We start from the raw sequence: 14,319 nt of genomic DNA on the forward strand, positions 1-14,319 counted from the left end.
AACGCAGCATTACGGTTTATCAAAGCTTATAAACGGAAAACGAGAAACCTAAATTCAGTTAATTTGTAAGCATTGATTGTTGCTTCATTTAAACTGTGTTTATAATAAGTACAACAAACATGCTTGAAAAAAATCTATGTTTTTGATATATATTTTGTATGAGTTTTGGTAATTTGAAAATGAGAATACGTACTGATATGTGTTGATTTCTGTATGTCGTTTTTTTCTAGTTAACAACGAAAAGACGGTATAAAGAAACGGAACAAAACTGACAAATTCATTCAGTTCCTCTGAATGCATATACATGTCCACATAATTTCATGCCATCAGCTTTACTCCGACCACAATGCCCTGATCTCCGAAGCCATTGTTTATATTTGGTTTATTTTATAATGAAGATTTTCTTTCATGAAGTCTATTATAACGTCTACCTCTTGGTCACTAAATGTTTAGCCCGTTTTTCGCATATTTCCTTTGCGACAGAGTCAGAGGCCATATTTAGAATTGAGCGTCTGACAAATTTCGCGAAAATTATGTATTTTGTCAGAGTTTCAGTGTTGTAATGTTTACCATCTTTTATACAAATGAAAATATACAGCCATTATCGAGTTCATTATTGCAATAATTACGTAACTACAGCATTTATGTATTAACTATTAACCAATAATAATTACCAATGTTTAGGTGTGCTATTATTTAGTATTGAGTGTGCCATATTTTGTGGAAAATAGCGACTTTTAATCAGTCAGGACCATATCCCCCCCCCCACACACACACACACTCTCATTGTTTTTCGAACATCTCCATCACATTGGAAAAGTCAGATATAAGTCAGATATAATATGATTATCAACACTAGAAATAGTTATTTTAAAATAATTAAATACCAATATAAGTTCACAAGGTGACCTTACCAGTGACAATTATAAATTATAACGACTCTTCAGCTCATTGGAAGTTATCTTGATAAAACCAAAGATCTTTGAAACAACTGAGTCTTTGATCTAATCAAAGATCAATGTTTATTTATGGATATTTGATCTAATATGTTTAATCTTATAAAGATCTGTATGTAAATTTGTTAATTATTTTCTTTCTGTTGCCATATATTGATATGTTTACTTCAATTGCCATGTTAAGCGGTATGAATAAATTTTACTTGACTTTTACTTGAGAACATCTTGTATGTGTATTTCATGGAAAATCTACTATTTTAATGTTACTTTTACAATTATTATTGAACATGTGTATACACGGTATATTCAATGTTTATTTCAACCTCCGCGCAGGAACCAGCATAACTGGATCAAATCCATGCCTTCATTACCAAACACGTGATGAAAGCCGAGACACCGCATACAATTATTTTCACTTTGTTATTCTTACTTTTTTTCAATTTAGGTAATTTATGTTTTATTATGAACCTAAACTTCTACACTTTTTTCTAAATATAAAAGAAAATGAGTCTCCTTTTCATAAGATATAATTTTTAAAAATCCTACCAAATCTTAGGATTTTCTTGTGAAGGCAGAGATTTTATGAGAGAGCATGGAACGACAGCTTTGCATGGATATTGTGTTTATTTAGGTGTCTTGGTGTGTTCAACGAACCGGAATATTTGTATCGGTATCAAATTTCCAAAAATAATACTATTTAATAAAACGTTAAAGTTTTATTGAAACACAATTTTTAATCGGCATATGTAAACGGTTAAATAAATGCCGACATTGGCAATATTTTTTTTACTGACATCTCTGTATTTGTTCTTAGTGTTTTTTGTTGACAATTCGATAACGCTTCGTCAAATATTTATACTGTACTATTCCAATATGTCAGCATACATGTTGCTAAATTATTGTAACATGCAATAAATATAAATTTACAAAATTTTACCAGTATACAACAGCTAATGTAATTGCAACATGGATGTAAAAGAATCTTCTAAATCAACGGATCTTTTGTCTGTGCAGCCAAACATTAAAAGTAGGTAATCACTTGGTCATGTATCTAACGCTGTCACTGGATTTATTTTCGGTCATTATTAGTTTCGGATAAGGTTTAAAACCATGAGACTATTACACTTTTCTGAGAAAAATATTTGAATTTCATATAAGAGAAAACTATGCTTGTTTTCAGATGCACAACTGTTGGTTAATAAGAAATTGAACACACTGGATGATCTCCGACAAAATTTCAAGAACATGCCATGCTCAACATCAGGTAAGTAAATTTGTCTTAACCAATGCTTCACATGCACTTCCAGCCCTCAAAAAAAGCCATATAAAACTGAATAATTGCCATTGCTGCTGAAACAAAATCAGGTCAAGTTCCAATTTGTTGTTGACTGACCAGCACAATGGAATTGGACCAGGTTGGCTAGTATTGGCAGAAGTGTGATTTTTCTGCGGATTTCCGCTCCGGTAACCAGCGATGTCACTGGCTACGTTTCCCAAACTTCCATTTAAGATCGAAATTTATGCCCCCGGTAGGGTGGCATATAGCAGCAGCGATTTTTTTTTGTCCAATTGGGAAAAGTACCCGTACCGGTCCAATTGGGAAAAATTGAGTCGTGAAAGCCTGAAAATTGGGAAAAATCGAGTCGTGAAACCCTCAAATTGGGAAATTGGTGTATTTGATTTTATGCTCCCAAATACTTTAAAATTGATAACTAAGTGTTTTCAAGCTGTCAATATTTTATTTACCTAGGTTCAAACCATAGAGCTGCATAGGGAAACTAACAAAATGTTGCATTTTCCCAAAAAAAAAATTTTTTTTTTAATTTTTTTTTTTAACTTAAATTGGGAATTTTTTGGACAGCAATTGGGAAATTTGTAGTTTTTTCATAATTGGGAAAGTGCCGTTTACCAGTACTTTATAAAGAAGGAAAAAAATCGCTGAGCAGTTGAACTGTCCATCAATCAGTATGTGTGTATGTGTGTATGTCAGTCTGTCCTTTGCCGAAAAAAAAAATAACGTTGGCCATAACTTTTTCAATATTGAAGATAGCAACTTGATATTTGGCATGCATGTGCATCTCACGGAGCTGCACATTTTGAGTGGTGAAAGGTCAAGGTCATCCTTCAAGGTCCAATGTCTAATATATGGTGTCTGTCCGTCCAAAAACTTTAACATAGGCCATAACTTTTTCACTATTGAAGAGATACCTACCTTGTATATATATATATATATATATATATATATATCAGAATTTTTATGCCCCCGGTAGGGTGGCATATAGCAGTTGAACTGTCCGTCAGTCAGTATGTCAGTATGTGTGTATGTCAGTCTGTCCGTCCGTCCGATATAAACTCGTATTTTTTTATTTCATTAATGCGCATTATGTTCAGTAGCTGGGGTAATTCAATAGTTTTACTCTTGTATAATCGGCACTGAACGTTCGGTCAGATCGAAGCCGACCTAGCATTTCTATGAGTTCAAGAAGTGTTTTCTTGTCAAAATGGCCACGCGCCCAATTATATCAGATTATTTTTTTTTTTTAAGTCAAAATGACTTGGCCACGCGCCCAATACCTGTGTTCCATGTGGACAAATCTTGAACTTCGGATCCCGTGGTAAAGTGTCATTAGTTTAAAACTGTGACAGTGTATACCATATTAATTTCAAAGGTAAAGACATTGAGCTCAAATGAAAGATTGCCGACATCCTTCACAAGGATTGGATGACATATTGTGGTTGAACACTGTTTACCTTGCACAATAAATAATATATGTTCAATGTGAAGTTAAACAGTTTTTCATAAATAAATACAGCTATGAACCTTAAGAAGGTGTTTATTTAAATGTCTGTTGTAAGGTTTGCCATTGAATTATGCACGCAAATCGCATAATTTAAATAAGTCAACATAAATTAATTTTCCTCACCTGGGACTTCACCTCGATCATATCCTTGATTGGTTTTGTGACTTTTGCTAAGACTGTGATAATATTAACCTGTATACATGCTTACAGTACAGCCATGACACATACATTTTATTTACAAATAATCATTAAGAAAGTAACCATTTTAAAAGTTTGGTTTCTAATTTCATAGTAGTAGTAGCATTTTGATTTTGTGTGCTTTTGTTCTGGTCCTATGTGAACATTATTTCTCTTTATTTTCATTATTAAGTTTACTGGAAAATTTGCAGATCACTTTTAAGTGAAACAAGGTGCATAATCCAGGCATACTCCTCTGTCCTTGTAAATATTCTTTCTTGAAAACTGTCCAGGTCCACTCAATCTATTTTCAGTGTTAAGTCAGGTGAAACAATTTCTTCCGCAAATTGCAACAGCCAATGATGAACTGGAGAGGAAATTGAAATCAGATCCCAGCTTCTCTGCAGACATAGAGGCCATTGATGATGATAGTCAACCTCACATAGAGATGGTGTGTGCTGAATATACACTTGTAGTATATTGTTACAAACTGTTTAATTGCATAAAAGTTGTGAAAGTCACTGATTTTAAAAGTCATAATGTAGTCAATTATACTAGTTTATTCTGCTAATTCAGACATTTAAATTACCAGTTCTTCCAAGCCAGTCTGAGTTCTTATTTTACAACCTGAGACCATGAAAATAGGCCCTGCATCAGACTGGGAGTTGAAATGTTTAACATGGAATTTATATTTGGTATATGACATAAGAAGATTGTGGTCCTCTTAAAAAAATCAAATCATATCCCTGAGTTTGAAACTGGCCATGTCATATTATACAGGTGTGCGATCAACGACCATATTGATGTTCTTATCTCCATTCAACATCAATTCAAACTGGTACAATTTCCAACTGTGTTAAAGTTGGATGTAGAAAGTGCAGTGTATTTCGTTTTTGATTGTAGTATATTTCTGTTTCAGAATATTGCCTTGATTGATCAGCAGTACAGTGAGGATAGTGACTTGGACTCGGAATTATCTGATAGTGACATTGCCATGGGTTGTGGTCCTGTGACCGAGGACAACATTAAACTTCCCATCAGAAAGATTGGCCACGGTAAACAACTTGTGGAGCAGATTTTGGATGTTAAAGATGTGAACTGTGATACTGATTAAGTACTTAACAATTTATGATGTAGCGATGCTATATTTAGTTTTTAATTAATTTCAAAACAAAGACTTTTAATGCACTCCTTTGAAAAGCAGGATATATTAAGGGAACACCAGCGCGGGATACCCAGCTGGTGGCGTCCAGGAGACAGTGTCTGTTAAATATTTGAAAAAGTTCTGTTCAAGTTGGGTCACTGTTACTTAAAATTGAAAAATGCTCAATGTCTTCAGGATAAATGGAGCTGTTTCCTTGACATTTTGTGCGTAGGTAGCGTACCTGCAGACCTAGCTTGTTAAGGTCAAGGTCACTGTGATTAAAAATAGAAAAACTGTTTCCACTCATTAATTCAAGATTTGAAATAGTTATTGGTCTGAAAAACATGTGTAGATAGCTTACACATAGACCTAGTTTGGGATTGCAATGCAGGCAAGTTGGATGAAGGTTATTGTTATGTTAAATATTAAATGGAGATTCTGTTTTTACTCAAAAACTTAAGTTTGTTTGGTGGATTTGTGCTGACATGTTGTATGTAGGTAGCTTACCTGCTGGCCTTTCTTGGGATTGCAGATTTGTTTGAATTGAATTAGGTTAATTAGTAAAATACTGAAGATCTTGTTTCCTGGCATTTCTATGTTTCTTGTAACCAACATTCATATAACAAATAAATACATCCTTCAAAGATCAATATAAACCAACATTTAAACAAGCGTATTTTACTTTCTCGTTTTCTCTTTTTTGGGGTTTAGGACCCAATTTAAAATAGAACATTTAAAAAAAATATATTTGTCCCTTTGTATTTGTATAACCTGTTAGGAAGTGTTTTTGTTAAAAAAAGTATTTTAGTTATGTTTTAATTATCTTTCATTTGTATTTGAATACCATGTAATGATATGTTATTGTAAATAAAATGTGATTTAGTGATATTTTTAATATTTGGTTGACTTATGGATAGATAAATAAATTTGTTATGGTAATATCAAAATCTTGTGTATTAAACTACACATGTAATATATTAATATTAATTTACATTGATGGATGATACCAGTAATAAGCCTGTACATGGGTTTTCTTTTACCCCATCAGGTTAAATGTATGTAACAGTTGGATTTGCAGATTTATTGTGCAATACAGTACTGATTTAGTCTTCATACAACTCGTATGTCTACAGGATTTTTGTTAATTAAGAGAAGAGAAGAATCGTTTGATCTTAAATTGTTTACTTATGGATTGTATTTTGTACTCATTTTACAAATCTAATGTTTACTTATGGATTGTATTTTGTACTCATTTTACAAATCTTGACACTTCTTTCTGCTTGTAGAACTTTTTAAAATGTCCATTATAAATGTGTAGCTTTGTTTGTTTTTTGTGGTGTTTTTTTTACTAAACCATCTTACATTTTGTTTGTATGAAATTTTATGTTTTGTGAACATACTCTTTAGGCAGTTCAAAGGGATAAATAAAAGAATGTAGAACACCATGTATGGCATATTGCTTCAGGTAAATTAGATTACCATTCCTGCGTATATTGTTGTTTTATATTCTTGTGTTCAATTTATATTCATAATATTAATTGTACTGTCCTGTTGTTTTATATCAAATTGTGTATGAAATTTAAGATTGTTTTGTAAAATTACATTGACTCTCAGTTTTGTATTAAGTTTAGTTGTTCCATTGATGTTGTGTAGTGTGAGGAAATGTTTAATATTTATACTTTTCAAGCAATAATATTTTTGATTATCAATGACTCGTAAAGCATTGTGAAAATATACACGAGGGCTTGTACTTAAAAGTTTGTCATCTACGACCTAAAGGTGAATTTAAGAATTGATATTGGTATTGTTTGTATGCTAAACAAAATAGTTAATTAGTTGTGGAAGTTAAAATCATTTTCTGATTGTGACATAGACAGTTAATACTTTATGTCCAATTCAACAGTAAGTGTTGATACTATATATATTTAGTTTCTTAAAATATGCCACTTATTTGTATACATGTAACTATTTGTTGAAGTTTGCAAGCTGTAAAATTTCAAATATCTGCGCATTTTTTCGCAAATAATTAACTGGCAACAGAGTTGCATCCTTTAAGAAATACTATGGATTTTTTTCATTTCAACATTACCTCAATTAATAATTGAAATAAAATGGTTTAATTGAAGAGTTGCAACAACGACTTTAAAACTTTGCCTTTCAATTGCAAGTAAACTTGCCAGTCTCAGCTGGATGGGCGTTGTACAAACTGCTTTCAAATACATTGTATAACAATTACCCCAAAATATGTCCATAAAGTACATGCTTATTATGTACTTTGTAGTTTCCCGCATAGACCCAACCAGACACTGCCAAATATGCGTGGTACGAACTGCTTCCGGCGATACTGTATGAACCGTACCCAAGACATTACTCAGTCAAACAAATTACATGGTATAATGTAAATACCTAGTTCGAATCTGAAATTATTATGTTCACAAACTGAATCAACATATTAAATTTTAGAAAATCTTTAAAAAATATATTTATTGCGAGCAGCATATTAACGCAACATGATGTACCGTATTAAAAATTGTATTTGTTTAATAAAGAGCGAAATAGCATCATGCATCAAGAAACCATTCTAGTTTTTCGATGCATTAACTCAACATAAATGAACCGGAAAAGCGAAAGACCCACCCGTTAAGGATAACCGATTCTCGTTAATTTAATTTAAAACATCTTCACGTAATAATAATCAGAGCTCCAGATAAGATGCGTACCTGCGTATAAACGCATTGAAAAATTTAAAAAACGCTTTAAAAATCGGCGCAGTGCGTAACATTACGCAATACAAATCTCGGTACGCAATTTTGATCGATTTAAGTGCGTAACCGGTGAAACGAATAATCCTGTTAAGGGTTTAGTGTAAGTTAACCTTTGAATCAAAAGTAAATCAATAAAAAAAAAACCTGAAATAAAAATGGCGGCACATTGTGTTCTAGGTTCGAAAAGGGGACGTTTCAATCGAACAGCGGCTCCTGCAGGAAGTAATTGTATATTACAATATGCCATAAATCTAATGATGCTTCTAGAATTTTTAAATAATTTTAAGCAATCTCATTGTTTAAGAAGTTTATGGTTAACTTGCATAGACCACATATAGTGTGACTTTATTTTTCATTGCACAAGCAGTGCCATAACTTAGTTTAATTGAGAAATGGCGTTCGTGGTGTACTACATGAATACTATATGCAAGAAAGACCCAAATCAAGACAGAGATACAATACATGTAAGTTGAATATTTTAAAGAAAGTTTGTTCATATCATGATTGATAATTTATTCTGTTTGCATTTTTTAATTAACAAATAATACATATTCTAGATTAAACACGCCATGTACTATGTCAGTTTTCTATGGAAATGGAAAATACACCTCAAAATTCCGAAATGCCCTTTATGGCTGAAACAAAGGAGTAAAATACCCTTTTTCAATAATTTCAGGTGGTAAAATACCCTTTAGACTAAATCCTTATCTGGAGCTCTGAATATTCGTCAAAATTATATGCAAAATATTATGTAAGTTTGTCTATTCAGTTTAAGAGTTAATAATAATAATCAAGTGACTAATATGGAAAAAAAATTGGTTGAAATTGAGAATCAGATTTCAACCAAAATAAGCATAAGTAGGAAAATAAAATGACTCCCTTTGCTACATAGACATCATCATTTAAACGTAGTTTTACTTCGTTATTTTTCAGGCTTTCCATTTAGCATGCATGTAAGTACAAGGTCTTCTCAATAAAGCTAGCCCACAATATCAAGTCGAATAGTTTAAAATCTATATATGTTTTATAGTAGTTTCTTGTTGCAAATAATTACAGCACTGAAACTATTATTATACCCTCATTAATATTGGTAATGGGGGCTATATAGGAGTCACTTTGTCGGTCTGTCGGTCAGTCTGTCGGTCTGTCCCGAAATTTCATCCGATCTTCACCAAACTTGGTCACAAGTTGTATCCAGATGATGTCTAGGTCAAGTTTGAATATGGGTCATGCCGGTTCAAAAACTAGGTCACGGGGTCAATTAGTACGTTTTAAACCAAAAGTTTGTCCAGACCATAACTATCTTATTTATCGTTAGATTTTAAAATGACTTGGAACAGTTGTTCACCATCATGGGATGGTGTGTCGTGTCAAAAATGTACGTCGATATCTCCAAGGTCAAGGTCACACTTCGAGTTCAAAGGTCAAATGCTTGTCCGTGCCATAACTTTATCATTTTTGTGAGATTTTAAAATCATTTGGCAAATTTGTTCACCATCATTGGACGGTGTGTCGCGCGAAAGAATTACGTCGATATTTCCAAGGTCAAGGTCACACTTTGAGTTCAAAGATAAAAAATGGCCATAAATGAGCTTGTCCGGGCAATAACAATGTCGTTCATTGTGAGATTTTAAAATCATTTGGCACATTTGTTCAACATTATCAGACGGTGTGTCGCCTTAAAGAATTACGTCGATATCTCCAAGGTCAAGGTCACACTTTCAGTTCAAATGTCAAAAATGGCCATAAATGAGCTTGTCCGGGCCATAACTATGTTGTTCATTGTGAGATTTTAAAATCATTTGGCACATTTGTTCACCATAATTGGACGGTGTGTCGCGCGAAAGAATTACGTCGATATCTCCAAGGTCAAGGTCACACTTGGAGTTCAAAAGTAAGAAATTGCCATAAATAAGCTTGTCCGGGCCATAACTAAGTCATTCATTGTGAGATTTTAAAATGACTCTGTACATTAATTGTGTTCACAGTCATTGGACGGCGTGTCATGCGAAAGAATTCAAGAGTTCAAAGGTCAAAATGGCCATAAATGATAATGGCATAATAATTCTTAAAAATCGCCATAAATTAGATTCTCTTGTTTTGTGAAGGCAGCATGCAAAATAGTCTGTGTCAATGCGGCACGTGGGGGTATACGTCACGTCTGTGACAGAGCTCTAGTTATGTTCAGTAATTAATTTTGCTACAACGACATTTATGATATTTAAACAAAAATAATGAGATGAGTAAACTTGATCATATCGCGACTTTCTTCGTGTATTTGGCATCTGTTCTTACCTAACTTGCACAGCGTGTGTTCAAATGTAATGGTATAAGATAGGTGAAGGACAAATAAACCTCACATCTTAGCGATTATACATTTGTCAGGTCATACCAACATTATTGCATATGCAATGAACAGGAGTTAGACTCAAGTTTCGTCCCACTCGACTTACAATTCACTTGACATGTAGATACACACAGCCGTAGTGCAAATTATTTATTGACCAATAAGTCATACCCGCAGCCGGGGGGGGGGGGGGTGCGTTCGCACCCAATGTTTTTAGACGAGTAAAAAAAATATTTGATAACTATAAGATGCACCAAACTTTATTAGACGCAAAAACGATTATTTATCTTTTCCCGGAATCCAGTGAGTCTTCGTATTAAGCGTTACAATATTGTTGAACTCAATATGCTACCGACAGGAAAGAGAGAACATTTTAGATTATTATTAACGGAATGTTATGCCAGCTTCCGAAAATGACGGAAAGCAAAAGACACCCGTCGACTATTGCCGAAGACTAATGAGTCACTGGTTAATAATTTTGCATTATACCACGATTTATAACAATTAACGATTGTATGCAGCATTTTCGACAGACTGCGTTGTCTTTTTGTTATATCCCCGTACAACCATTTTCGGATCGCCTGCAGGGTTTTCAGACAAAAAATATCAGCTATGCTTAAGACAGGATAAATTTTTGTGTTGTATGGCAAGAAAACAAATCATTTCTACAAAGCATGTAGCTTTTTTGTAGTTTTACCAACATCTCATGGCATCTGTTCTGCTCCACATACAGAACTGCCCACAATGTTTTAATTATGTCAAACTTGACACTAGGAAATATACCAAACTCTGAAACTGTTGTTATTGGCGTTGCACTGAAGTGCGGCGACTAGTATGTAATACGTTTTTATTCCGCTTATGGAAGGAGAAGTTATTTTACGGATCAATGTATATATTTTTGTTGTCAGAATATCTTGCATAGTGGTGATTTTTTTGTGTAAATTAGTGTAAATAAGTACTGCATTTTTGTCTATTACATTTACTACAACATTTATTGCCAATAATGCAAAGCTAATTCTTTTAATTATGCCCCCCTTCGAAGAAGAGGGGGTATATTGCTTTGCTCATGTCGGTCTGTCGGTCCGTCCACCAGGTGGTTGTCAGACGATAACTCAAGAACGCTTGGGCCTAGGATCATGAAACTTCATAGGTGCATTGATCATGACTCGCAGATGACCCCTATTGATTTTCAGGTCACTAGGTCAAAGGTCAAGGTCACATTGACAAAAAACGTATTCACACAATGGCTGATAAAGGAAACAGCCGCTTATCAATGAGTAGTACCATCACAGCACCCCAGTTTCATTACTATCAAGTCCTCCTACAGGGTTGTTTATTTAAGAACCACATATAGAAGACCGCAGGCCTGACCCGTATCTTGCCAGTGGTATGAACCCTTTGGTATGGACCTTTAACCCCGCTCACTATCCAGCGTTTAAACTTCCGGGTTTACATTTAAACCGACTATTAATAGCTTATTAATATCTTAGTAAGAAGGTGATTTTTCAAGCGGTTCCGTAGTGTAGTGGTTACACGCTTGCTTCACATGTGAGAGGCACAAGGTTCGAGCCCCAGGAGAATCAAATTAGTTTATTTGTGTTCTATGTTAACTTTTTGTTTTGATTAATACATTTTAGTATAAATAAATATGCTGTTTTATTGTAACCATTTGTATGCCCCCCTTCGAAGAAGAGGGGGTATATTGCTTTGCTTTGCTTAATCTTATGCTGGACGGCGGTCCGACGCTCGTGCCTCGCCAGGATCTCGGACTGCTTCCGGAACCTGAGTTCCAGCAGGTCCATCCCAGCTTTCCGCTCGGCGTTTGTGATGTACCGAGATGTGGGGTATGCGAACACGGAACCAGTCTAAGGAACGGTGATTTGGGCCCCTTTGTAGATTGGATTCGGCATGGGATTCTCTTCTTTTGTTGGGGAGCTGGAATCACCGTCTGTTGTAAACAAAGCTCTTATAAAAATGCATTTGCTTGGTGTCTGTTCTCTTATATCACCAATTAATACCGGTAGTACATAGGCTGTTTCAACAAATGTATGGAGTGAAATATAAACATTTCAGATACATGATGTCTATCAGCCAAGTGTTTAGGTAAAGAAAGTTTTATATGAAGGCATTTTACCTCTCAAAACTTTAACTTCTTAAACTTGACATTTGGCAAATGTTCAAGACGGTGGACGGACAATATAAAATACCCCTTTTGACAAGAAAAAAACAATGTTATACATGTTCTCAAATGAAGCCTTACCTAAGCCTGACTCCGAGTTGAACCGCGCAGTTTGATCTTCTCAACTAGATCGGCCATTTCAGCCACTTTCTCGTCGTTGAAATACGGAAAACGGGTGGCTGCAATCTTCTGCAGAACGGAGGTCCGATGCCCGTGCCTCGCAAGGATCTCGGACTGCTTTCGGAACCTGAGTTCCAGCAGGTTCACCTGAGCCTTCAGCTCCTCATTTGTAAGGAACCGAGATGTGGGGTACTCAAACACGGGACTGGTCCATGGCACGGTGATTTGGAGCCCTCTGTAGATGGGATTTGTATTGGACTCCCCTCCTTTTGTTGGGCATTTGGTATCACCGTCGGGGAACGTGGACCTAGCGGGTCTGACACAGGCTACTAAATCCGAAAACAGTTTCTGAAGAGTGCCGCAAATGCGCTCACGTGTTCTGTTCCCACACCTCGGGACAGACGCCTCCATAGGTTATTTTTAACCTTTGTTTCGTTTTTTGACTCCATAATTCGTGAATATCTTCGTTTTTTCGAGAGCTCTAGAAAGCACGTCTGATAGATTTGACAAATAAACGTTTAGTGCCAGGATACGACGTCGTTTCCGAAATATAGTGTGGTTCGACGAGACCGACGTAAAATAACGTTCGATTGTGTTTCCGGTTTCATCCGCCATTTTCCTTGAAGAAAAATAGCTACGCGTTTCTGTGCAAATGTATCAAGCAGGTATCTATCAACTTTCTCCAACCAAATGATTTCCGTTTTCCTCTTTGTTCATCGATTTATTTTAATTTTAATTAATCGTTAAATTCAATGACTTTTCAATAATTTAGTTTCATAAATATCTTAAACACAGCGTCTTATCATGCGCCAAACGAACTTGTGTTACCGGAAGTCAATATAGATGACGTCAACGTTATCTCGATTACGCGCCAATATGCTTTAAAAATCTGGTTCCTTTATATAACGAAAAATAAGAAACTGAGTTTAAAAAAATACGGTTGTTCGTTCAGCGGTTTTATTTGTATCGTTTATTGTCTAGCGATCTTAATGTTTTTTGAAGAACAGAAGAAGATAAAAATAAGTAATTAGATTTCTTAATGAGAAAGACAATTATTCCACTTACTTACCGGTACTTCATCTTTTTAAAAGAACAGTCCAAAATGAACATGTCTAACCTTTTTAATCTTTAGTTTTTAATCACTAACAGGACCAAGAGAGTTACACTTGTATGCTAAAATGGTCGATTTGAAAATATTTAAAAGGATATTTTAGCGTAAAAAAACATATAGAAAACTTGAAATTCAATGATTACAGATAAAGAATATTAAATGACAAATTAAGTAATTAAATGTTCATATGTTAACAGTATACTGCTCGGATATTAAATATCTAATAACGATCCGTTTACAAGCTATACATAAACATAGATTGCTAGAAATATGTATAAACATTAGAAATTGTTTACAATCGTCACTGGGATCACAACAGCTTACCAAAAAAACAACAATACAATATGTGTCTTGTTCTGAGAAAACTGGGCTTGATTCATGTGCATAAAGTGTCGTCCCAGATTAGCCTGTGCAGTCCGCACAGGCTAATCAGGGACGACACTTTCAGCTTCAATGGTATTTTTAGTTTCAAGGAAGTCCCTACTTACCGAAAATCAAGTTTAAGCGGAAAGTGTCGTCCCTGATTAGCATGTGCGGACTGCACAGGCTAATATGGGACGGCACTTTACGCACATGCATTATGACCAGTTTTATCAGAACAATACAATATTTAATGATAAGCATAAGACTATACAGTATTAACAACATTATAGATTTAGTCAAAATTGAAAAAGATCAATACTGGTAAAAATTAAAAAAAAATAGCCTTTTAAAATACC

At 34.6% G+C, this 14,319-nt stretch overlaps 2 protein-coding genes across 2 annotated transcripts; one reads left to right on the top strand and one right to left on the bottom strand.

Annotated features, from left to right (window-relative positions):
* Positions 1-1,824: 1,824 nt before the first annotated feature.
* Positions 1,825-7,203, top strand: LOC127831310 (NOP protein chaperone 1-like). Its single transcript, XM_052356280.1, has 4 exons — positions 1,825-1,983; positions 2,137-2,220; positions 4,249-4,385; positions 4,854-7,203. The coding sequence occupies exons 1-4, from the start codon at positions 1,923-1,925 to the stop codon at positions 5,046-5,048; spliced, it is 477 nt and encodes a 158-aa protein (XP_052212240.1). The 5' UTR covers positions 1,825-1,922; the 3' UTR covers positions 5,049-7,203.
* Positions 7,204-11,264: 4,061 nt separating this feature from the next.
* Positions 11,265-13,046, bottom strand: LOC127831311 (uncharacterized). Its single transcript, XM_052356281.1, has 2 exons — positions 12,451-13,046; positions 11,265-12,138 (listed from the first exon to the last, which is right to left on the bottom strand). Exon 1 carries the CDS (start codon positions 12,898-12,900, stop codon positions 12,451-12,453), a length of 450 nt encoding a protein of 149 aa, XP_052212241.1. The 5' UTR covers positions 12,901-13,046; the 3' UTR covers positions 11,265-12,138.
* Positions 13,047-14,319: the final 1,273 nt, after the last annotated feature.

This window comes from Dreissena polymorpha, chromosome 5, assembly GCF_020536995.1.
Source record: "Dreissena polymorpha isolate Duluth1 chromosome 5, UMN_Dpol_1.0, whole genome shotgun sequence".
Taxonomy (NCBI): Eukaryota; Metazoa; Mollusca; class Bivalvia; order Myida; family Dreissenidae; genus Dreissena; species Dreissena polymorpha.

Bases quoted from the DNA above. Each gene is read 5' to 3' on its own strand.
- LOC127831310 (XM_052356280.1), top strand. From the start codon at position 1,923: ATGGATGTAAAAGAATCTTCTAAATCAACGGATCTTTTGTCTGTGCAG. The intron at 1,984-2,136 runs GTAGGTAATCAC...GCTTGTTTTCAG, and splicing joins TGTGCAGCCAAACATTAAAA to ATGCACAACTGTTGGTTAAT. The intron at 2,221-4,248 runs GTAAGTAAATTT...ATCTATTTTCAG, and splicing joins CATGCCATGCTCAACATCAG to TGTTAAGTCAGGTGAAACAA.
- LOC127831311 (XM_052356281.1), bottom strand. From the start codon at position 12,900: ATGGAGGCGTCTGTCCCGAGGTGTGGGAACAGAACACGTGAGCGCATT.